This window comes from Meleagris gallopavo, chromosome 16, assembly GCF_905368555.1.
Source record: "Meleagris gallopavo chromosome 16, MGAL_WU_HG_1.1, whole genome shotgun sequence".
In the NCBI taxonomy this organism is placed as follows: Eukaryota; Metazoa; Chordata; class Aves; order Galliformes; family Phasianidae; genus Meleagris; species Meleagris gallopavo.
This window is the reverse complement of record NC_139419.1, coordinates 12922886-12948583: the sequence shown is the minus strand read 5'-3', so window position 1 is coordinate 12948583 and position 25698 is coordinate 12922886. Positions and strand designations below refer to the sequence as shown.

General features: G+C 47.0%; 1 protein-coding gene and 1 long non-coding RNA gene across 3 annotated transcripts in view; both read right to left on the bottom strand.

Annotated features, from left to right (window-relative positions):
- XPO6 (exportin 6) overlaps positions 1 to 25698 on the bottom strand; it is a 49454-nt gene that overhangs the window by 23483 nt on the left and 273 nt on the right. For both annotated transcript variants that reach the window (XM_085237226.1, XM_085237227.1), the window contains exons 2-7: positions 11613 to 11703; positions 10187 to 10299; positions 6798 to 6995; positions 4583 to 4742; positions 4102 to 4179; positions 117 to 570 (exon numbers count right to left, since the gene is read on the bottom strand). In XM_085237226.1, the coding sequence (XP_085093352.1) occupies positions 117 to 570; positions 4102 to 4179; positions 4583 to 4742; positions 6798 to 6995; positions 10187 to 10299; positions 11613 to 11703 (1094 nt within the window). The remainder of the gene's footprint in view (positions 1 to 116; positions 571 to 4101; positions 4180 to 4582; positions 4743 to 6797; positions 6996 to 10186; positions 10300 to 11612; positions 11704 to 25698) is intronic.
- LOC146543261 (uncharacterized) lies at positions 18078 to 25692 on the bottom strand. The gene is made up of 2 exons (XR_014886734.1): positions 20425 to 25692; positions 18078 to 19730 (listed from the first exon to the last, which is right to left on the bottom strand). It is a non-coding gene; the product is annotated as an uncharacterized LOC146543261 (long non-coding RNA).

The window sequence follows — 25698 nt, the reverse complement described above, 5'->3', positions numbered from 1 at the left end:
CAGAACTCTGAAAAAAAGGCGATTAGACACACCATGCATGACCGCAAATCAATAAAGGCTGTCCTTTAGAAAGCAAGAGGCCCTAGCACAGCTGCTCAGCTGCTTATTTCTCTTACCTTTCATCCAGTTCCTCCAGCCGGCTCTTCACCGTATGGGCGTTATTCTCCTTAGTAATCTTCTGCAGGAGGTAGAAAGTCTGCTGGAACATCCGTAACAAATACTCCTCAAACTCCATAGGCACACAGTTCTTGGACATCAGTTCATTGATGCAGGACATGGCCAAGACGCCCAGCCGGCCCCGCTCTGCTCCCAGCCCCACGTTCTGGCTGCTGCCATTGACCGAGGACATCTTCCTGACACGTGTGTCACAGCCAAAGCGGGCAAAGTGGAAGATGGTGGTGAGGAGCGAGGGGGTGATGCTGGTGGACAGAGGGATCCAGCTGAAGAGGTGGGCCAGGCACTCCAGAGCCAGGGAGCAGATGTATTCACTGTCTGTGTCGAGGATGGGGATTGGCTGGTTCAGTAATTTGGCTGCGCTGGGGCTCTGCAACAGGCTGCTCAGCAGGTCACCTGGGGGAAAAGCACATCACAGATCAAGGCAGTTACTTTCCAGTGTCGCAACTGCAAGCCCCAGCCATAACCCAACAGCCACCAGAGCCTCTGGCATTGGTTAGCATGCAGATTTGTCCGAGATGGGAGAGTTTTTTTTTATTCTGGAACATTCTGAAGTTTCGTACATATCCTAAAGATCGGATCGGAGGGGCTGCTGGGGGTCTGTTTCCAACAAACAAGTTCAAGGGGCAGCTCTGTACTGCCCCATCAGCCTTACTGAGAAGGGCACACACAGCATTTTGCAAAATAAAACCACAGCAGCATGATGTGTATTTTAAGGATCTCTTACAAAATTGATTCCCTTCGAGAACTTGAGCATCCTGGATGTGAGCTTGCATAAACTCTGCAGCATGTCCACATTATATCAAAAGTTGGCAGAGCTGCTTCTGCTTGCATGTGACAGCTTGTGGGTTATGTAAGAGCAGAGGTGCTGAGAACCAAACCTTGCCCAGCACTTCTTCTAAATGACCAGCAGCCCATGGTAAGTGCTCGTGACACTGCTCAGCCTCTGACCACTGCTGTGCAAAGGCTTCCTGAGCCCAGAGCAGTCTGAAGAACTCCATGCAGTCTGAGGATTTTTCTTCCATGGATTTATGAGGTCTGTAGTTGAGGCCATATACACTTAATACATGCAACATCCCTACGCAACAGAGTTCCACAGCTTAACAAAGGGTAAAGACAGCCTTTCTGCTGCAAACTGCAACTGCAAACTGTATTTCCTACTTCCTCTCTCCAAAGAGAGGAAAAAATTTCCATTCACCCCCTCCTTTTCACTCAAGTAATAGTCTTCTGCTGCAGCTCCTCATTCTGCATTTGGGATTGTACCTTTCTTCTCAATTATGTGGAAGCCACTCAATACCTTTATCACTGTTCCACAAAGCTTTTACCTCTATTCTACCCTCCTTGATACAGAATACCAGAATATGCAGCTGCTAGGGAAGATGTGAGTGAAGCCCAAATCCATGCAGCACCCCAGCAGCTTTCTGTGTGACTGCTGCTGATCTGAAACTTCTCTTCCTCGGGTGCAAATCATCTCTTCACCTTTAGAAAGCATTTGCTACATTATGGAATTTAAAGTTATCCCTCCAGAAAATCAAATAACTTCTTCTGAAAGTGAAAAGACCCAACACAAGAGCAGCACGAACGCTGCAGGTATGATTTACTGAGCTATTTTCCAAGTACTCAAAAGCATGCATGATGAACAGACTCCCAAGTCTCCATCCTTCATCAAGACGGATGCTCTGCATCACAAAGCTGATAACTCCCTGCCATGCCTCACACCTCCTTCTCTCCCACTGCAGAACTGTAAGACATCACACCACCTCAGCTGCATTAGATAACCCCACGGCTGGTCTTAATATCAGAACAGCCCCAGCACAGTGTTCACACCCATAGTTATGCTGCAGTGCATTGCATTCTGCTCGCAGAAGCAATCGTGCATTTTCCTGAGGACCTTTCCAGCAAACTGCAAGAACTGAAGATTCTCAGCTGTCAGTGCATGGCCACAGCGTGTGAATCAGGGCTGTGTGACTCAGAGCAGTCGGTCCGAATGCTTTGCATCCAGTTAAACTGCTGAAGGTCAGAGTACAAAGGATGTTAAGATACGTTTTGTATCTTTGCAAGCAGGTGATGTATTTACAGGAAGAACAGCATTCATGCACAAGGGGAGAGTTATCTGGGAGAGGGAGCTGGGATCATGCTAATTCTGCAGAACAAATGTTTGTGCATTTGTTTCCCATACATGACCAAATACATCTAAGGAAGGAGTTAATCAAATATAGAGATACAAATCATTCAAAGACAACACTGGGAGGCTGAGAGATCACTGCTGAGTAAATTCTATACTGATCTGCCTATACAATCCCTTACCTCAAACGTTACCCAACGTTGCACACATTGGAGTTCCTTGGCTTAATGGGTATGAGAAATGAGTTTAGTGTAGGTTTTAAGTGCTATTTTAAAACTACGCAGGACTTGTAGCAAACACTGCACTCTGCTTCCCTATGCAAAAAAGAACAAATGGATATTCCAAGTTCCTAAAGGGATTTCAGCTCTGACAGAAGACATTAAAAAGTTATAGGGACTTCTGAAGCTTATTCTGCTTTTTGGAACACCAATGCCTTCACCAGGATACAAAAAGGACAAGCCTTATCTGAGCTAGGAAAATGCAACAAAAAATGACTGTCACCAGTAAGCAGGAATACTTTGCTGTATGAACGAGATCCAAACGTAACCAACATGCATGCAAAAAGCTTTGGTCAGCTTACAGGCTGCACAAGTTTTAATATATAAAGCACAGCATTCATTCAGCACAGAATTCCCTGCAAAAGTGTCACTATACCCACAGCAGAATTTCCCCCCTAAAATCAAGATAATAGTGCTTTCCATTTAAGCTTTTGTGTTTTATGGATAAATATCAAAGTCTTAAAGGTCTGAGGAAAATAAGCACTTGAAATTCTGGTCTGACTCTGATTTAAACATAAAAATTGTATCAAAGCATGAACAAACCAAACAGCAACATTCACCAGCATAGTCTGGTGTTGACCAGTGCAACCAGCACAGGCAAGCCATCCACAGCCTTCAGTTACTGCTTAAGATCCTACAGACAAATCTGAACACACAAGGGATCTGTTACAACTCTTAACACACAGAACACAACTTGGTGTTGATGCAGAGAAAGAAGCAGTGGACCCCCAAATGTTTCATCACCTCACTGTGCACAACCAACATCATTGGTTTGCAGAGCCTAAAGCCTTCTTTTTCCTTGTTAAAAGCAGGCAGATCTGAGATTCGAGCGTTTAAACAAAATATTGATTTCACTGCATGATCTGCTTTGTAGTCTGAGATGGAACAAAGACACCACATGCTGCTGGTCACTTCCTAGGTGAGACAAATGTAACAGTGAGCACCACAGAAAATGGTTCTCATTTCATCCTTACACCTGGGGAAACCCTCTGCATCCACAGCTTTCCTCATAGCAGGATAAATGAAGCGTGCTCCAAGGACATAGAAACATACTCTCCTTTTCAAAGATAATTAATATGTATGTAAATGAGTAAATAGACAGACAGCTCTGCAAAAAACTAACAGGAGTGGGGAGGAAATAGACTGTGTCAATAAAGATGCACAAAGTCCTGTCACTTTGCTTTTGAATTAGGCTTCAGTTTTGCTCCACTCTGCCTTTTGATGTGCTGAAATTCATACGTAACAGTGCCAACTCAGTGATGTTACAGCATTTTGAGCTGACACTTCAGAAAGCTTTTTGCCATCTGAGGACAACAGCACTGCCAAATGAGGTGGCATTCTCAAGTGGGGCATCCCTTGCAGTGGCAATGGCTTCTTCAGCTGAAATTAGCTGTTCTTCCTGGAATTTGTTGGCCTAAGAACAGCTTTAGGAAACAGATAGTAAAGGAAGGAATCTATACCTGGGATTGCAAGTTAAAGCACATGGAAGCTTGAAGATGAAGACTCAGCTTTAGCTGTCCTTACCACTTTCTCCTGAAGTCGGGGATGGTGGCGGAGTGGCAGCAGTAACACTGTGTTTGTCCCAGATGCTCTCCAAAATACCTAGCCAAAGAAACATTTCTTAGAACAGATTGATAAAAAAACACTGATTCAACTAACATACCACAGACAGATAGCTCCTCTCAAACACATCTCAAGGGCTTTAACGAGGAGCACTGTGTGTACAAGCATTCAGCACGTGTTTCAGGGTCACTGAGATAAGACAATCACAATCCCTCTTCATAAAGAGAAGGACACACACAGCTGTATTAACTGCTCTGCTACACCAGCTTGCTTTGTAGTGATCTGAACGAGGCACCCAAAGGTCAAGTGCCTGAGCAGCAGGAGCAGTCACTACATCACCCACACCTTGCTTCACTGCTCTGAGAACGTGCAAACCTGCCAGCACCACAGGGGTGAGAAAGGAAGATGGTTGTTTCAGAGCTGCAAGCACACCAGCTCATACCTGTGAGGAGTCCAAGCACGGTTTGCACCTGGTCCAGCAGCAGCTTACGTAGCTCTTCCTTGCGGGCTACACTCAGATCCTCCCGTGGACACGCCAGTTCTTCTGAGGTTGTTTTCAACATGATCAGTCCCAGAGGAGTGGTCACGGGAGACTGAATCAACTGAAAGGAAAAGGCACGAATGCAACGTGATAACATTCCGAAAAAGTTTCAGATCACAAAGAGGAGATGAGCAATTCTGCCTGTAGTTCACAGCTGTTCCAGGACTGAGGAGTAACAGCTCTGAGCTTGCAGTGCTGCAAGGATTCCATTTCCTGAGACATTAACCTATGATGTTGCAACAGTTCAAGCACCATGGGAGTCTTTAGGCTTTCATCATGACATTGCACACATTCTCTGTTCCAGCATGTTTACCAATAACAGTTTGTTCCTCCTATTTACTGCCTTTTGCTGACATCACCACTTTTCAGAAGCTCAGTACCCATGGTCTCACCAGGTAATGGGGCTGCTGCTCAGAGCCTGCACCATCAGCCAGGCAGCTCCCCACAAAAAAACAACACCATTCCTTCCAACAGCATACAGACAGCACTGGGTGGCAACAGAACACAGGTATGGAGTGCACCTCTGCCTGTGGCTGCATTGTACTTCATACTGAAATCACATTTACCCTAGAAGAATGACTTCCACCGCATACAGAATGCACAGGAATAGGAGCAGAGAAAGCAAGGATTTTTGCCTTCGTTAGCCATTGGGATATTAAAGACACATTCAGGTGGGGAAAAAGCTGAAAGACACCCCGATCTCTCAACCTGAAACATCCAAAATGATTTATGCACTGCTCTCACCAGGAGGAAAATAAATCTAAAGTCAATCACCATTATCGCAAGTAATCCTGGAAGCCATAAATTAAACGGTGCAGGCTGACTTCAGCTCACTGGCCCATGAGACCAGAGACAAAGTGGCCCAATACTGATCAGGCTGCATATTTTGGTGAAATATGTTGGGGGAAAAAAAACACCTTTAAGCTCTTTGTCTGGATGTACGTGACTTTGGCCTCCAGAAAGGAAGCATGATGGTACAGGAGCTGATAGCAGGCTGGGTATTAGGAACAATTCCTTCTTAGGAGTGGTGGGGCAGTGGCACTGCTGCCAGGGAGTGGTGTGGTTACTGTCCCTGACGGTGTTCCAGAACCATGGGGATGTGGCACTGAGCCTTTAGAGTACCGTGATATCAATTTGCTGCTCAAGAATCAAATAATTGCTTTAAATCATCTCAGAAGACAAATGTGAGATCAGACGGCTCTGCAACTCTAGCACAGGAGCTGCGTTTTGCTTTCACTTTTCTGGGGTCTTGAAGTTGAGGTATTTGTGTTTCTCTTCCAATTTATCAGAACATTTTTCGAAGGTTTCTGCTACAGAAACTTATTAATGGGAGCACTACCCTCAGAAGCTCAGTCCACAAGGAGAGGCTTAAGGAAAAACTGATACCTGAAGTGGGCTCTGTATGCACTGAAGATGGCTAAGTAGATTACAAAGTGTTTCAACTGCAAATTCAGATGTAATCAAAGGCAAAACTTAAATATAGACAGTTGTCTTAAAGTACTTATTGTCAGAATGACAATTCAGGAAAAAAATGCAGCATGCTGCACTATGTGGTTACAAAGAGCTACTTCAGAAGAGATTACTCCAGTTAGCAACAAAACAAGCCTGGGATGCCAGGTGGGCTCTTTTTCTTTCGCAATTAATACCAGATCCATTTGTCTTAACAAAAACTCTTGACACTTAGGGATGTTGATTTATTTCAGTAATTGCCTTGGGGCTTGTCTACGGGCATAGCTGCATTCAGATGGTGTAATTATGTCAGCAGAAAAAGGTTGAGCAGCACTTCAGCTTACAGCCAGGCTCCAAGTCAATTATGAACGTTTTGGGGAGAACTGAAAACCAAGTACTCAACTAAAAGATGACCCTTGCAACAGTGAGCTGCTAGTCAAGCCCAGGCTTCACCTGAAGATGTTGCATTTCAAACAAGTAACATTCAAACTAATGGCAGCATCTCAGCCAGGGGCCTCAAATACACCTTTTAGTTTTCTGGATGAGACCTGAAACATCCCAACAGCATTCAGCTGATGACTTTACGTGATATGGTGCCAAAGCTTTTCAGGGTAACCCGAGCTACTGGAATTAGGTGGCAAAAAAAGTATCTTTAGAAACTTCTTACCTGCAAGATGTTAGTGAAAAAGTCATGGTAGAACATCGGCCAGTCCTGTCGGCCAATATCCACAATGACTTTGCAGAGTTTGTTCCTGATGAAGTAAGGCAGAGTTTTGTGCTGAGCTAGCAGGAGCTTGGGCAGGCAGCTGCGGATCTCCATTTTGTCTTGAGATGGGACCCCAAGCCACATCTTATTGATTAGGTTCTGGAAAAGAAACAGAGCTCTCCAATGAGTGCATCTTAAACAAGCTGATATGACATGCTTCACCGAAGATAAATACTTTGGTGTCTGAATAGGATAAACTTAACGATGCCAGGTATAGTGCCTGAAGGAAAGCATCTTAATATATATATTATCAACAGCTTTTCAGACATAACTTATTGCTTTCTTTAAAAAAACTGGGAAAAGCTGATCCCCTAAAGCCTCAGGTGTAGCTACAAAGCTTACTGTGAAAGTCAGCATGAGCTGTACTCATGGAGAGACTCCAGGCACACAGTGCAGGGACAGGGCACTGCTCAGCACTGCTGCATCCCATGCCTTAGGCTTCTCTGCCACAACACATGGGGCGGGGGAAAAGGCCATAGCTTTCAGACGTGTCCATGCCTTTCACTGACCATGCATAGCCAGTTAAAAAAATAAGCATCTACAAGTGATGCAGTTCAAGCTTCTTGGCTGCCATGGGCAAACCTGCAGATAAGAAAACAAGGAGACACCAGCAGGTTACAAGAGAAGACACTGCCCTTGTTAGAGCTCTGACCCAGGCTTTCTAGGTGAAGTTACCATTTCAGATGCCACAATTACTCAGCAGCCCTAATCCTGCTATCTTTATTAGCACAAGGATGAGTGTGTGAGAACTAAACCAGGCAGAACAAGAGCAGCTTCAGAGGCCACAGACCCTGCTCCACCATCTCTGAATAAGCTCTGCTACATAATGAGGTCCTAGGGCAATGGAAGACAGCAGTGCTCAGGCTGCTGAGCAAAACTCACCAAGCCCACCTCTTACAAGCCATGCAGTGCACAGGAACAAGTTCTAACAGAAAATGAAGTTCCACACCCAATACAACAGTATCAGACACACAGAACCCTTGCAAAATCAGATTTTCACTAAAGATGACTTCTACTGTCAGATGGCACATGGCCCATCACCACACTAACCAGCCTTGGGTCAAGTAGAGCTGGCTGCTTTTCTCTAGCTTTTAACCCTGGCCATCCACACTTCCCCTTCTAAAAGGAAAAAATAGCCTGCATGAGGCAGAATAACAACACAGAAGGGAAGTAAGCTTGGCTCTCGATAGCTCTAAGGCCCCAGAGGTCTCCTGGAGCTCAGCTGGAAGGTTGCTTCTCGAGCAGTGATTCTGCAGTGACAGGGCATCACTTAAACAGAAAGCTTTTAGTCCACTTAAAAAAAGCAGACAAAATCCATAAGAAGAGTCACAAATTGCTTTCCTGCCATGCTACAATCCCATTTAGGGACTCTGGAGCATTAATTGCTCTGCCTCTAGGGATAATTTACGCAGGAGACCTGCTACAGGGGCACTATTGTAGCTGTTTGCAGGCATATAGCTGAAAAATGCAACAGCAGGGAATGCTGTGCAGTGCTTCTGTATGATATGGAAAGCTATGCTTATGGTCAGAGCAGATCAGAGATGCAGTACCAAGGTACCAGTTCAGTGTGCAGAGATGGATATATACACATACACATACAGATGGCTCATAGACACACAGAGTGTCTCAAAAAGGTTAAAAGGCTTTTTTTTTCCCTTTCTCCTAGAGAGGATCCAGAAGCATTGCTTAGAAACCAACAATGGCCCAGTTTCCAACTGCAAGACCAGAACAACTTCTGAAGCACCCATAAAACTGGCAGATGCTTCAGCATTAATATCCATCCTCGTGTTCACAGTTCACCCCATTCATGTGAAAGTGGCAGCTTTCTTCACCTGAGAAATGTTCTTGGGAAGGCATTCTCTTTTCCCAGAGCCAATGGAGACAACAGTTCATGTGGAAGGGGGCCAGGAAGAGGGCCTTTACACCAAGTCAGCTATTAGCTTTTTGGATATTCTAGAAAACACAGCATTCAGAGGAAGTTTTAGGGATGAGCCTTGTGTCCCTACACATGGTTGGACTGACACTCAACACAGAGCTGAGGAACCTGCAGAGGAATGGCCAAAGGCACAGTGTTACAGTAGTTAAGATCAGGAATGCCAGCTTCTCCACTGAGAGATCTTAATCTCTCAGCTGAGCTGTGGATTGCTTCCCTCACTTTACACTTGCACAGTGATTTCTTTGTTCTGCTTAGTTCTGGGCACGATTCTTTTTTTCAGTGCTACTTTCTCCCTCTGCCCAGAGAGTCGGAGACTCAGAAACCAAACATGTTTTCCTCTTCATGAAAATCAATTTAATTATTGTTCCTGTGTAACATCTGTTCCACATAACTTCTGCCACTCCTTTCTGAGAAGGGTCTCCCGATGGTTAAGGGCCACACAGATTCCATTTGTAGATCTACTTCATCCTCCTCCCTTCACAGCACTGGATAAATGGAGCCTTATACCTCAAGAAGTCAACAACAACACGGACAGATAATTTGCCAAAGCGACTTCTAAGAACAGAAGTCTGTTTGCTCTGCCTATAGAGCAGCCCACTGCAGAGGGTATTAACACTCCCTGAGTTTGGAGCAAGGCTCAGACTGCAATCCAGCCCAGAACACAGTGCAGAGACCCAAAGAAAAGAAAAACAGACCCAGTTGACCACAACCCAGAATATCATCAGGGAAAGATAATGCACTGCTCACTGAGAAACGAGCTGATAAGACAAAGCTTGCACAGAACACTTTGTTTCTTCCAGTAGCTATACAAACCAATACTCAGGCTTTTAACCATAACTTTTTTCTCTAAATAAAAACTGGGACATGCTCTTGTAAGAGTGACCTTCCCTCTAGAACTCACACAAGCTTGTGGGATGTAATTCCAAGAAGAGCACGTCCGAAAAAGAGATCTCAAAGATAAAAGCAATTTGGTTTCACTCCTTAGCATTACAGTTTGCAGCAGCTAGGCGGTAGCCATACACATTTCTACTATAAAGAGAGTATAAAAGAAGTAATTCTTAAAAGCATGGTGCAGAAAACTTGAGCAGCCTCTCAAACTGCAGGTAATTTGTACTTAGAGATGCTAGGAAGTTAATTCTTCAATTTCTGTACAAAGATTCTCCTACTGTAAGCCATTAAATACTTCTGTACTGCCATTAAATAACTTCTTTAGGAGAGAGCAATAAAAGAAGCTGTATCACTGTCCTCATTAAGGCTGCCTTTTTAGAGAAACATTTTCAAATAAAATTGATTGTCATACAGAACTGCATCAGACAAGGGAAATGCACCATGCAGACAACAACACACATCTTACCTCAAACACAGTCAGACTGTACATCATCACGTAGTCATTCCTTGTGCTTGACAGGAAATAGAGGCAGAACCTCCAGGCTCCTATCTGCTGGGCAAAATTATTTAAAAGCTCCTCTGAAAAAACAAAGTATTAGAAAATGCGTTAAAATACTCAAGCTGCAAACAGAGTCATAACAATGTACATACAGCACACTGAGCACAGAAAAAAAAAGCCATGTCCAGGGTCTCTCAAACAACCAGGGCAGGGGGTATCACACTCAAAAAACCTTGAAAATAATCTAACAGCAGGCTTCAACGAAAAGAAAATAAGTGTGTCACACAGTGTTCTGAAACGACAGAAGTACCACACCAGGCTAAGTGCTGAATGTTGAGACACGTTGTAAAGAAAAAAATATATATAAAAAAAATTGCTCTTGTTTAAATGCAATTGCTTCAGGAGACATTGGCTTGGTAAGTCAGCACCAAAAGCCTCAGCACCTCCAATGAAGGGTTTGGTGGGCATCTCAGGTCAGGCAGCTGCACACCAAATGGGGCAGGAAGGAGAAGCTGCAAGGGCTGTGCTACGGGCTGGCCACATTTCAGCCTTCACAGTGGGTTTCCTTCCTGCAGCTAGACTAAGAGAACAGGGAGATAATGAAAGGAACACAGCAACGGTATTTGTAATACCTCCATTTGGACTAAATGAAAAGGTACGATGGAGATCCACTCTAGCACTGCAGGTGATCTCAACAAAAGAATACTTGGCCAGTTGGTCAATAATTCATCCAGGTTTTTGGAATAAATCTTTCACACTGATCGTACCTTTGCACTGAAGTTGTAGAAGTTTGAGAATAAAAGCAGAACAACCTATTAGTGCCCATGAGGCACAGCAGAAAGGAGCTGTTCTGGAGGACCAGCATGATCTCTGCTGATTTTCAGAAGGACACATTTAATAACACTACTCAAAATGAAATCTCACTGTTTATTCCCCCTTGTCATTTCACATAAATTAGGGCATTCTTCTGCTTTCCCTCCCTGGGGCAGGACAACTCCTCAAGTTCACGCTCCATCTCTAGGCAGAAGGTGGGCATTTTCCAAGCCAAGCAGTCTAACACCACAGGCAGAAAAAAACCCAACATCCCTCCTCCACCCAAGTTCCCACTCAGTAAAAAGAATCCGCAGCTCCGTGCTCACAGGAGCAGTTACTGATGTTAGTTACTGATGTCAGTTACTGATGTCAGTTACATGTCGTGGGATCTCCCAAACCCAAGCTATGTGAGCCCTTACTTCAATTCACACAAGCAGGAGAGACAGTGATGCCAGCTGTGCATCGGACAGGGCACTCTTCCCCATGGTATTTGTTCAATAAAAGCACAAGGTGACCTCTGCTGAGGTCTGCAGGCAGCACAATGCAGTAGGACCGTCCCTTGGAAGGGGCAGGCACTCACCTATCTCCCGCTTCCGCTCATTCGTTGTGCAATTGTGGAAGAACTCAGTCATCAAACTCTCCAAAGCCCGGAGTGAGGCCTCTTCAGATGCCTGCAAACAACAGCAAGAGGAAGGAGTTAATGCAGGTTTCCACTCTGAATCGCACTCAGTGTAGATGATTTCTTAAAAGAGAGCACTTGGAGGTTGACATCGTTTGTGCCACAAAAGCAGAAGAATGAAATCCAGGTAGAGAGCAAAGCAGTGTAGAATTCAAACTGCTCACTGCACCCAGAGGTTTGTCAAAGGGAAAGTCAGGACCATCGCTAAGGGATCACTTGCTCAGCTGCATTAAGCAGTGACACCAGTGGGAAAAGGTTCCTCCTTGCCCCTGGAGGCAGTCAGTAGCCACAAGTCAGCTCAGCTGTGTCACACGATTCTCACAAAAACAGCAAATTCCAGCCAAGATGCTTCCTAGATGCATCCTAGCTGACGCCTAGGGCGCGCATCTGCAGCACCGAAAGAACTGTGGCAGCAGCGGCTCCAGAGATGAAAGCATTTCCAGCCCTTTGAGAAGGGACACACAAGCATTCAGAGGTTTGATTAAAGATTTGGGCCCCCTATGTCCAAATTTAGCTTTTACTATTGGAAATAGTTACAGCTCAGTATGGGGGAGTCAAGGTTATGGCAATTTCACGGCTCTCTGGAGCTGAGACTTTACTCCAGTAACATCCCAGCACTGAGGATGGCCTCTACCTGCACTGCAGCTCCCTTTCAACTGAACCCAATAATGGATGGCCTTAGGAAGCAGCAGGTCCCTGCCATGGCTGTGCTATTCCCCTCCCTCTCACGTTTTCAACTCATGCTGTCAATAACAAACGCTGCAAGATTCAGGGCCCAACTTCCCTCTGTGTAGAAACAGTGCAAACCAGGGAACTTGAAAATTCTGCCTCTAAAAATAAAACCCAACCCAACCGGTGACTGGCAGCCTTTTGCAGGGAGCAGAGCAGGACAGCCCACAGGAGCACCGCTGCTGCCCACCCCCAGCTCTCCCACCGTCTTCAATGGTTCAGCAAAGGAAGACAGAATTTCAGCCTCTTTTTTCCCTTCTATCCCCTTCCCATCACCCCCCCCTAAAGTGCGTGCTCTAGAAAGCAAAGACTACATTAGCAAAAAATAGAACATTCTGCTAGTGAGCAATTGGCTTAAAATAGCCTACAATCGAATCAAAGCCACTTTGTCAACTTAAGTGAAAGCAAAGCACTCAGTCACTGCCTCCATCCATGTGCACGTGGCTCTGTGGGCAGCTGCCCCCCCACCCAACAGCCCCCCCTGCCCGAACAGAAGCAGTGCTGTGGTGAGAGCTCCATTTGAAGAACCCTGCTGGAGTTGCTTTCAAGACATCAGGATACAGCTGTGCTGCCACTTCTGTGCGTTTCTCTCCTGGATGTTTCATGCTGTTGCAAATTCCTTCCCAACCTACTTACTCTCAGTAAGATCCGGAGAGAATTTCAGCATTTCCATAACACAGAGTCCCACTGGCAGCTTTGGTTGCCCAGTTTTCATGCCTGGCTCCCATTGACTCGTTGGAGTAAGGCTTCTCCACTGGGAGCACGGCTCTCTCCATCCCAATGCTCCACATTGCTTTAGTTCAATGGAAAGCACTTGCTCCTTGCACAAAGACATCAGGATGTGAAGGGTTTGGGATGAGTAAGTCAAACTTCCTTTAGGAAGGATACTCAAGATTCATCTTGTTGGATTTTTTAAGGTAAGATTCAAGATTAGGAGGCTCAGGAGAGATCTTACAGCTCTACAACTCTCTGAAAGGAGGTTGTGGTGAGGTGGAGGCTGACCTCTGCTCCCTTGTGATAGGATTACAGGGAATGGCCTCAAATTGCACCTGGGGAGCTTCAGGTTGGATGCAAGGAAAGATTTCTTCTCTGAAAGAGTGGTCAGGCACTGGAATGGCTGCCCAGGGAGTGCTAGTCACTGTCCCTGGAAGAGTTCAAGAAACATTCAGATGTTGTACTAAGAGAAATATTTAGTGGGGAAATATTGGTGATAGGTGGACAGTTGGACTGGATGATCTTGGAGGTCTTTTCCAATCCTGGTGATGATTCTACGAAGATTCATTTCCTGCTTAAGGAAGTTGCAAAATTTTCATTACTGAACATCTGCTGCATCCTCCACTGACCCCCTGCTACCTCAGTTCAGAGATGTGGAAGATGACTGACCCAACTCATGGGAACTCAGCCTCTGACACTAAGTAGCACCACTGCAATATCCCAAGTGTCAGGAGCAGGAGGGAAGAGGAGCACAAGGCTGGCACTGCAGGAAGGGAGCAAAAGCCGTGACCAAAGCACAGCACTGGCACCTAGTCCTGTTGAAGCTCATCTCATTGGCCTCAGCCCATTGATGCAGATCCCTCTGCAGGGCCTTCCCACCCTCAGGCAGATTAACACTTCTTCCCAGCTCAGTGCCACCTGCATTATGACTGTTCCATGCTCCCACTTGACCTCTTCCTGTTGTTCCTGAGGTGTGGCCAAGGGCAGATGAATCACAGAACGGCCTGGGTTGAAAAAGATCTCAAAGATCATCCAGTTCCAACCCCCTGCTATGTGCAGGTCGCCAACCAGCAGCCCAGGCTGCCCAGAGCCACATCCAGCCTGGCCTCGAATGCCTCCAGGGATGGGGCATCCACAGCCTCCTTGGGCAACCTGTTCCAGTGCCTCACAGGTGGAGAAGCAGTGATCAGACTGGACCTGCAGTGGGCTCTGCACAGACCAAAGCTAGCCAGCTTCCCACAAGCGTTGTCTGCTGCACACCCAATGCTCTCCACTCTGAGATGGGCATGACAGAAAGGCAGAGAGCAGCCTTCTGCATTTGGTAGTGCCTTTGGGTATCCCCAGGTTAACCTCTCAAGGGGCACGCAGCAATATCCAACTCGCATGCAGCTCTGAGATAACTGGGGTAAAGAGGATGCAAGGACACGTGCTGCTGGAGAACTGCAGAGGGAAGTTATTGTACTTTGACAGCCCACAGGAATTATCCAGTGAGGCCATAATAAGCACAGAACTATTTGCAGGACCTGTGCTGAACCCCGCTGTGATATCTCCAGTATTACCACTCACTGAGATGCAGGCAGCCTCCACTCCAGGACACTTCTGTGTTGGAGGAAAGGGGCAAGAAGGTACAGCAGGGTCTGGGGGAGGAGCTGCTGCCCCTGCCCCAGGCAGCACAGACACACCAGGGGCTGCCCCAGCCCCACAGAGATGGGCAGGCAGGGTGAGGTCAGCCCCACAGGCAATCAGAGCCAACAGTGCTCACACTTCCCAATTCATGAAAGGCAGCCAAGGTCAGATTCCATGTGTCACCATCCACGCTGCCCCACCGCTTGGGATTCCTTAAGTCCAGCAAATCCCACAGCTTGAGACAGCGCCATCGGCCACAGCGTGGTTGGGTGACACACAAAACAAACGTGCCAGGATGCTGGTGTCAGATCTGCCAAGAATGTCACTCTTGGAATTGCCCATCTGACCCAGTGAGGCTGCCAGCAAGCAGGGTTGCAGCTCCAGTACCCAGGACGCTGCAAAGCTACGCCCTGACCACCCCCAGTTCTCTCCTGATAATTTTGTTAAGGGCGATTCAATAACTTATCAAGACAGAGGTGTGTAGTTGCTTACTCACAGCATTTATCTCTGAGCTCCAACCTTTAATGCTGGTCCCATATAACCAGACAAGCGAGACTCACAAGTGAGCATGTAGCTTCCTCTCTGAACAGCAATTACCTGAATACCCAGTGATTGCACAAAGACATTCTTCAACCAGGAAATCCTCCAAAAATCATAGAATTTAAAAAAAAAAAAAAAAAAAAAAAAGAGACCTCTCAGATCCCCAGGTCCAACCCCAACCCACCCCACCATGCCCACATCCCTCAGTGCCACATCCCCACAGTTCTGGAACATCTCCGTGGATGGTGACCCCGTTGCCCCTGTGCAGCAGTGCCACTGCATCACTGCTCTTTCTGAGAATAAATGTTTCCAAATTCCCAACCTGAACCTCCCCTGGTGCAACTTAAGGCCCATTTCCTCTTGTCCTAAATAAAAAGGATCAGCAAAACCTAGATATACCAGCTGACCGTTTTAAGAGGCGAGTGCCATTAACTGACTTCTCTTTAGGAGAACAGCATTAATAGCTGCCTACCTATGGCATTTTGGACTGCTCAGGGTCCAAATTGCTGCACCAGACAAGGCTCTGAAGAAGCTGTCTCTCCATACCTGTCCTGGGCTCAGCCCTCAGTAGGATGAGCTGCAGCAAGTGGGAGAAAACACACAGGACTGCAATATCAATGATAAAACATTTGGGGCCACGCTGATGAGAGCTGCTGCCAGACGTAGGAATTGGGTTTGGCTGCAATTTAGACCCTGCATGTTTATTTGAGCAGAAAATGCTAATTTTAGTTCACATCAAACCAAAGACATTCTCCCTCTTACAAAAGCATCTGAGTATTCTGGGAAATACGAAAGTGCTTATAAAAGCTATAACAGCTTATAAAGCTATTTAAGTTTTTCCAGAAGAGCTTCCATTTAGAGCATACATGCCTTTTTTATCCCCTATCCCCCAGTTTTGTTTTCTCTTCTCTATTTCTATTATCAGAGCTACAAAGCAGGAAAGCTGTGTACCTCAGCCAGTCCCAACCACCAGCTTCATTGGCCATGGCCACACCAGATTGTCACTGCACTTTCATAAATGCTTTTAGAAAAGAAAGTGATCATTCCTGCTAGAGGAAAGCTTTCCCCTAATGCTTGGCCATAAAACCCCACGCCGTTAACCTTTTGATGGCTGCTATTAACAGCTCAGCAGAGAATCGATCATACAAATGATGCTCTAAATACGGCCCTGCAGCTGATGACAACAGCAAGAGGTTTTGTGGGCTTTTTTAATGCACTTGGAAATGGATATCACTAAGATAAAATTATGGCAACCTCCTGTACAAAGCTTTTTTTTCTCCCCTCTTTGTTTGCTAAGATGTTAATTGCAGCTGCAGCCTCACAAAGGTGCCTCCTGCTGTCCTTTGGGCAGTGCTGTATCAGCAGGGACACAGCACTCCTGTCCAAGCCAGAAGTGCTCCTGCAGGAATTCCCACTGTGCCCACACTGGCAACTGCTGGTAGAACTCAATTCATTGATCTCCCATCTTTGCTGCCTCTAAATGATACTGTCCCATTCCCTTTCACTTGGGAACCTTCTGCACCCACTTTTGTGCAGTAATTTACTGACAGTCAAACCATTACACTTTGCTGCTGTATTTTCTTCCACGTCTTACCAAGCTGGATGTGGCTCTGGGCAGCCTGGTCTGGTGGTTGGTGACTCTGCTCATAGCAGGGAGGGGTTGAAATTAGATGATCATCGTGGTCCTTTTCAACCCAGGCCATTCTGTGATCCTATGATACATCTACAATACTGCAGATCATTTTTAAGCACGCAGTAAAGGATAACTGGGTTATACACATACTGTGTATGCACGTGCCCTAACACAACGACTTACTCATCAGCTTTACCAACTACCAGGGTGTCTTCTAGAGTCCCTCCCTGTCCCAGCCCCAACGCAACAGGAATTCCCACATCATCGGTGATGGCCTCAGAAGGTGCTGGGTCATTTCAAGCCTGCATGATTCACCACAGCCTTCCTTCTGCTGCTGCCAGCAGAGCACCAGCGTTGGCACTGCTTGGTTGACCCTCAAAGCACAGCTGTGGGCTGCCCTGTGCAGTGAAGCTCAGGGAAGTACTGAAGCACAGCAGCAACAAAATCAGTGCTATGGAGTGCTTCAAAAACCAAAACGCAGCCATATGACACCCAACACACACTGCAGAAGGAATGAATGCATGCTACACCGAGGTGCAGCTCAAAGCAGTGCTGTGTTGCAGCTCATTGCTCCCAGCTAACTATAAGAGAAGGCTGGGTTTTCACACACATTCCACAGGTCTCAGACAGAACTGCAAGGTTTGCCCAGAAGCTTTCAGATAGGAAGCAGTGCACAGCCCCACGGCCGACGTGTTCCCCTGCAGCACGCTGCTGATGATATCAAGCTCTCGATTTCCTCGTTGCATTTCAGACATGTTTTTGTGGTTTCATGAACTGAAAGTAGGCTGAGCCTCAGCGTGCCGTGAGAGCAGTGCTGGCTCCTGGTGCCATTTCAGGAGACCTCCGGGCTGCAGCACGCAAGCTTCATTTGCTCCAAGAGCCACCACTTCTGCAGTGCATTGACAAGATGCTGATGTTGTAAACTCATTTCTCTTACATTGCAATTTAAGCCAAAAATCTGCCACAGAAGTCATGAATTACTGTTCTAAGGGCAGTGAAGAGTGAAGGAGGCAGCAAATGTGCTACACTGTGCTCAGATCCACTGTGACAAAGCTGATGCCCAGCATGTAAGCTGGGGAATCCTGCCTCTACTGCTCATCAATTCAGAAATGTCAGACTGCACCTCAGGAATCAATATGTTTTATTTTAAACATCAGCCTAAAAACAACCACAGGCTGAACAGCGCTGCACAGAGCAGGCTGTGGAAAGGCAGCAGTGATAAGCTGATTTTTGGAGCAGGATAAAGAGATCACCTTACCTGTAAACACCACCAGATACACAGGTAATCAGGCACCTTTTAGAATACCTATAGGATCATGTGTCTTCAGTTATCTTGTACAGGCAGGTTCAGTTACCTGGGTTCAGGTTTTAGGGCTGAACTTTGATTAACAGGCTCAGGTGTGTGAGGCAGATCCTTTCCAAACTGATGGATTGTGATCAGGAACTGACTCTGGGATTCATCCCAGCAGTCATCCTGCTGCTCATAAAGGCTGCTCAACAAATGGCAACTCAGCAATCACAAAGCACTGCAACCAATGCTGGAAAAGACTTGGCAACACATTATTTCCCCCAAACAAATAGCTCCTAGAGTCATAACGTACAGCTGAGAAGCACAGAAGCATCTCACGCAGACTACTACAGTCAGTATTCTCCATTACAACTGCAAACTGCCATAGCACAGGGGTATCAGATGGGTACACACAGGTGATATGATAACTGCTGTTAGGACAGTTAGATCCATCAATCCTGCTGCAGCCACGAGCTGTTCACAGACAGTTCTCAACTGCTGCCTGCTATTTCTTAAGCTGTCACTGATGGAACACTTTTGTTTGGGGCTTTATCAGAAAAGCAGGTGTCAGTGTGCTTTTTGGATGGACACTTCAGCTGCTGAAGCACCACACGGTGCTCTGCTTCTCTCCCAGGGTTCAGATGGAACTTGTAATCTTACAGCGATGTCTAGAAAGTCACAGCTAAAGGGCATAAGGCAGTGACTCAACAGCACTGCGGTCTGTTCACCCACTTCACATCCCTGGGGGCTCTGCCATGTCCCACACTCCACAGGACAGCCCTGTCCTTCCTCGTGATGTTCACAGGTGTGAGACAACAGCTGCAGGGCACAGACCACTTCCCCTTTCCTCTGCGGAGGGGAATGCAGGCATGCACAGACAGGATCACGGCGCTGGCCCCACAAGCAAATGCACACAGCATGTTGACTTTGAGATTCCCCCGGTATTTCATCTGAAATAGCCCAAGTTTTAAAAAGGCACTGGGGGGAAGAACCCAAACCCACAGTATTTTGGGCAGAAGCACGTTGGGGGGGGGGGAGGGGGGCTAGGTATGCCAAGAAGAAATCAAATTCTGAAGAGTCAACGAAAAACCACACACTTCCTCACTCAAATGGTCCACAGCAAATAGATGAACTCACAAGAGATGTATCCAAGCATGGTGTCCATTTACAACAAACACCTTCAAGTTTTAGCTCTGTCTTCCTCTTCCTGAGTCACACAAATGCAGCAGCTCCTCTGACCAGAGAGGAGGAGGCTGGAAAAGCATGAAGATGTGATAGGAGTCACCTGATGTGTATCAGCACCAAGATGTCCATGAAGCATTAACAGCTTTTCCAGAACGCTTCTCAAATACTTTACTGAGTCCACAAGTGCAAATCCGAACTGGTGTATCTGAGCCTGCAGACAATCAGTAACATGTAGACATACAGCTGAACTGCAGCTGTTTGCAGGCCCAACTTCAGGAGTCTGAGGGCATGCACATACGCATGGCTGGAAATTGAAAGTACTACAGTAAGTGGAGAAGAAAGTGAATGCAAGAAGAAAACACTAAGTCAGCAACTTTTGAAAAATGGCACTTCTATTCAGATGCACTCAAGCTGCTCTGCAGGGAGAAAGAAATCCCCCCCTTACTTTGTGAAAAACACAGACCAGGGCCAACAAAGCAAGGCTGGTGCTACAGGCAGCCTGGGACAAGGGCTGCACCTTGCCCAACACCCTGCAGCAGCAAAATCCAAAATCCAGCATGATGATTATGGTATGCAGAGACATGGTGTTCTCTAGGACACTGGCAAAGAAGAGAAACCTCACAGTATTGCAAACTGAAGTCCTGGCAAAGACCATTAAAACTCATCTGGGTTTAAGAGCATACATGAAACTAATGTGGATAACACCACCAAAATAAGTCTGTAAGACTTGGTTTCTTTTTTAATTAATGCTTCCAAAGAACAGTACGTTCAGGAAAAGCATCTAGCCTGCTTAAAGCAAAGCAAAACAAGATGTTGACACCCGCAGTGCCCCAGCTTCTTGGGCTGCTTCCCAGCAGCACAGCCTGCTCCTCTCCCTGCACCTCCTGCAGCACTGGGGCCCGTTGCAAAACAAACTCTTTCTCCTGAGCGCCGGCTGCCTCGCAGGCTGAGCCCCACACAGGGCTGTGAGCAGCAAACCCCTGCTGCTGAGCACCTACCTCAGCTCTCACAGCGGAGATCGTAGGCTGCTGACTGCACTGGCTTCCTCTTTCCTTCGAGCCTGACCGCGGCAGAGCCGCTCCCTGCAGCTGCCCCTGCAGAGTCCTGCGCTGCTCTCAAACACCAGCTTCAGCTCCTGGAGTGGTTTCAGGTTCCTACACTCAGACAAATCTCAGTGGAAGAAGCTGGATGTTGCCCTCAGTCTAACAGAAAAGGACTGGCAGCGTTGTAATGTACAAGAAATCACCTCACCCACTGCAGCAGCACTGCATCAATCAAGCACGACACAATTTGCAGACAAAATTATCCCCCATTTGGAAAAAAAATCCTTTCTCTGAAAGGTAAGATCCCATCCTCTTGCCTTCAGTGCTGGCTTGGCACCCTGACAAGGCTGAATGTACAAGAGACGAGCACGCTGCTGTCACAAAAAAGGGGACAAAGGAAATGTGACAACCCGTCTCCACACTGCAATTAAAGCTGTAAGAAAACATCAAATCAAACTGCTAAAAATACACAGAGAGTTGCAGACCCAGCTACAAACTTAGAGATGCCGAAACAAACAGAAGATTTGGAGCACAAATGCAGAGTGCTGGAAAATTGTAAAAAAAATAAAAAATAAAAAAAAAAATGTTCTCAGCGTGATCCCTATGGGAGAGGAATTGGGAAACAGTGGGGGAAAAAATAAGGAATTTGTGATGTTGCTGAAGGAACACCATGTGAAGTGTTGAAAGGTAAATAGGAATCAGAAATAAGGAGAAAGAAGGCAGGAAGATCTGCGGGGAAGCAAGGCTTTCCAGCCCAACATCTCTACTATCCTTGAGGTGCTCTTGTGCCGAAATCAGAGAGGTCACCCCAACCATTCCCAGCCTCCTCCTGGAGCACAGAACTCTTCCTTCTGTCCTTCTGGCTGCAGACAGAGCCTCAGGGCTGCCTGGAACAGAGGTCACTGCACAACTGAGATAACTTGCCTGGAAAGAAGCTCCTTGCTTTCTCTCTACCAAACTGTTAATATTTACACTTGCCTTGGAGCAAAGAGACCTTTCCAAAAGATCAGGCATCTGCTGCATCCTTCACCTCTGTACATGGCATTCTAAGCATTTCATTTTGAGAAAGCAAAGCTAGCCAAGACCTCATTTGTCTCAAAATAAAAAGGAAGGTGCCATGTTGATACCTGGGATGCAGAGGAGGCCAAGGCAGCAGTGACCCAAATAAAGACACAGCTACTGGTAGAAAATACCTGCTGACTGATAGAGGACAATGACTTGGATTTCAGGACACATAACACTATCAGCCAGGTGCCAGTTACAGATGTAAAAGTGCTAATTTTTTTCCCCCTCTATATTGCATATAACAACAGCAGAGTCTCTTCCTGATCTAAGAGACAACACCTGACAGCATACATTGAAGTAACTGAGCAGAACACAAGCTCCCAGCAGCTGTTAGGCATCTGCACACTGAGCCACCTCTTTGCAGTACCGAACCCCGCTGCATGAGCTTCACTGCACACACCAGATTTTAATGCTTTCCCCTAAAACAACCCCAGCAGCCACCACTCACCTCCCAGCCATAAACATCAGTCAGCAAGAGGAGGCTTCTCCAGATAGCAAAAGGGATCTTAAGGCTCGATACTTTCACCTTCATACCTTTTAGCCTGACTGGAGACAGCAGAACCAGCATTTAGCCACCCAGCCTTTGAAACAAGACGTGTGATGTGCTTACAGGTAGGTGGGAAATGCAGACCGCTGTGCTGAATGCCATGGCATAGCTTGTGCCACCTGGCTCAGCATCACCACATACTGCCTTCTGCAGCACTAAGAAAGAGGTGAACAGCATGCAGGCGTTAAGCCATAGCTCTCACTTTATGATTTAATAAAATGGGGATAATGCTACAGAGGGGCAGAAAAAAGTTGCGTGACTTGAAGGCTGAAAAAGGAAGCCAGATGTCAGAGCTGGGGCTGGAACTTACAAGTTCCTATTCTCTTGTTTCTCTTTCAGTAGTGAGTCAGAACAGCTCTACAATGATTTACTTTTCTTTTTGAACTCCAAAAAGCTGTCAGAATGCAGGCTATGACACCTCATGGCCTGGTGCTGTCATAAAATATCCCGAGTTGGAAAGGGCCCATAAGGACCATCGAGTCCCACTGTCACTATTCCAGCTCCCAGCTTCTCCTCCGCCATCCCCAAGGAGCACCTCAGTGCTCCCTGCCCTCGTGGCACCAGCAGCACACAGCCTTACCCCGCTCTCCTCCACCTCTCACTGCAGGGCATCCCGCAGCTCTCCAGGCAGAAGCAGCAGCCCAAATAGCACAGTTTAAGCACCTCCAGCAGCAGGATGGCTGCAAAAGCATGAGGCTGTTCCCATGCCACATGGGACATCAGGAGCAGTCCCACTAATGTGGGATTGCCTCACTGAGCCCACAGACCTGCTCTAGCCACAGGGCCACCAACTGAGCTGCGCCAACATCCATAATAGACGTGGGCTGCTTCCATCACTCACAGCAGCATGCTCCTTGGTAACCAAAGGTGACAGAATAACTTACAGCTCACCAGCAACCTGGCTAGGTACACCATGATCCGGACATACTTGATTCCTTAGCAGATGGAAGGCTTAAACCACACTCAGTTCTTCAAAGGAGGCTTTAAGCATAAGAAAATGACAATACTTAGTGCTAAGAAAATGATAACAAGGATGTCAAATAAAAGTTAGAATGCTGCCGTGAAAAACCTAGAGAGATTCAAGCTACACACACCCACTGCCTCCTTCCACTTCTGCAGGCTATGCTGCACACACAACAGGGACATGGGTTTTTTGGAACCACCACTGCTACTCCTGTTGTGTGCTTCCCACTTTGCTTACACGTTTCTGAGGCCTACTGACAACAGGAAAGCGAGTGCTGTGCAGCTAACACAGGGTTTGAGGAGCCTCTCTGCAGTTCTCTGACAGAACAGCTGACTTCACGCAGCATCTTTAAAGCCAGATATCAAGCAAAACGATATGGCTGGGAAGGAGAGCCTTCCCCTGAGCTATTCTTCTGGTGGATGGCATGATACAGGTCTCAGATAAACAAAGACAACATTCTCTAGGAGGTAACTGCCCGACTTGCAGCCTCCCATGAGGGTTCATTACGCACTATCTGGTGACTGCTAAGCCCTAACGATCACAACCGACCCCTGACAGCCTCAGAGATGATCCATCATTGGTAGCAGAAGCAGAACAAGAGGCGAAGCATCAGCAATGAAACAAAGGCGTAGCTTCTTTGGATGCAAAACAGAGCATTTAGGAATGGTTCTACAGACAAAATTTATTTTTAAGCTTTTTTTTTTTTCCTTTGTAAATCAGCCAGGAGGAATCTAATGCTTGAGTAGGAAACACACTAATGCTTTTTGGTCTGCTCTAGAAGTTCTCTATCAGTAGTGTAAGATTTGTGGAACACAGCACCCTGAAGCAGCACATGCTGCCAACACACACGCAGTTTTTGAGCACAGTGCATGTCACTGCAGCTTCCCTTCCTGCCTCTGATGCTTCTCTACTGACTCTGCTGCTCTCATCACTCCTCCTCAGTTAATCAAGCTCCAACTCATCACTGCTCCTCCTGCTTACAGCCCGCAGCTTTAGCTCAAGATATAAAATCTGCTTTCCAGAGTCTGGATTTTTACAGCGCAGTTTAATTATGCTGCATTCATTCCCAGTGTGCCTTACAGAATCTCATCTTCACACTTGTCCAACTGTTTCCGGGAAGGAGGGGGCACTAGCAGCAGAAGAGGCCCATATGTAGGCTCCAAGGAGCGTGGAACAGAAGGAAAATCTTGCACAGGAGTCACATGAAGCGTTACAACAGTAAATTCTGCAGTGTGGCTTGATGACTGCTTCTCACCTGCCATACCCACTACTTGGCTTGTAGTTGAACCAAAAACTGAATGCTCAAGGTAAAAGAAAACAACGTGTAACTCAGCAGACTGAAAGAATATGTTTGTATGAAGGCAATGGAAAAATCAAGAAGCCTCTGAGTGTGTGAAGTTACTGCTGTTCCCCTGAAGCACAGAACTTGATAACCTCTTTTCACATGCACAGAAGCAGCTTGCTAAACACCATAGGTCCATCAAATCATCAAAACCCCATAGCATTTATTCACCTTCCTAAAGGGTAGTATTCACTGAGAAGAAAGGCCTTAAGAACACTACCCTTGGCTCCAGCTTTGGCCAAAGCCACCATCAGAAGAAGCTGTGCTGTTGGGCAGGAGCCATTCCCTGCTATGCCGGATGAGAAATCCACAGCTGCAGAGCAAGATCCCAACTCCCAGAAGAAAAAGAATTCTGCAAAGTCTGGGCCTGCAGAATTCGAGGGAGCTTAGAACAGATGAGGGCTGGAAACCAGACAGGCACCAACAGCATTAACTTGGCAAGGCCGTGGTGGGGCAGACAGAGGGCAGCTCCCTGTTCCCTGATCACAGAATGGCCAGGGTTGGAAGGGACATCAAGGACCATGAATCTCCAACCCCCCGCCACAGGCAGGACCACCAACCTCCACATTTAATACCAGCCCAGGCTGCCCAGGGCCCCATTCAACCTGGCCTTGAGCACCTCCAGGGATGGACTGGGCATCCACAGCCTCTCTGGGCAGCTGTTCCAGCACCTCACCACTCTCTCTCTAAAGAACTTCACCCTGACATCCAACCTCAATCTTCCCTCCCTCAACTTCAAACCATTTCCCCTTGTCCTGCAGTTATCTACTCTACCAAAGACTTGATTCCCCTCCTGTCTGTAGGCTCCCTTTAGGTACTGAAGGCTGCAATGAGGTCACCCCGCAGCCTTTTTTTCTCCAGGCTGAACAAGCCCAGCTCCCTCAGCCTGTCTTTGTAGGGGAGGTGCTCCAGCTCCATGATCACTGCACCGTCTGTGCACACAGCAGCCATCTGCCAGCAGAGCACACCTGGCAATGCCGGGCCTTCCTTCAGATGGAAGCAGGGAAAAATAATACCGTCATTGCTTAATACGACCCTGTGAGTGCCCGGAACGGAGCTGCAGACCTCCGGAGACAGACCGCAGGCTGGCTGAGCTCGAGCAGGGCTTTTAATACGCTTCTTCTTCCATTTATCGAGAGGCAAAATAAAGAAAGGATTGTGCAAATCACAGCCGCACGCAGCCCGGCCGACACGGCGCTCCGTAAGGCGGAGATGCGGCCCGCCGCCCCAGGCCTGCGGGGAACGGCCGGCCCGGCTCCCCCTGAGCTCGGGGCTCCGTGCGGCCCTGCCCACGGCCCGTCCCGCACTCAC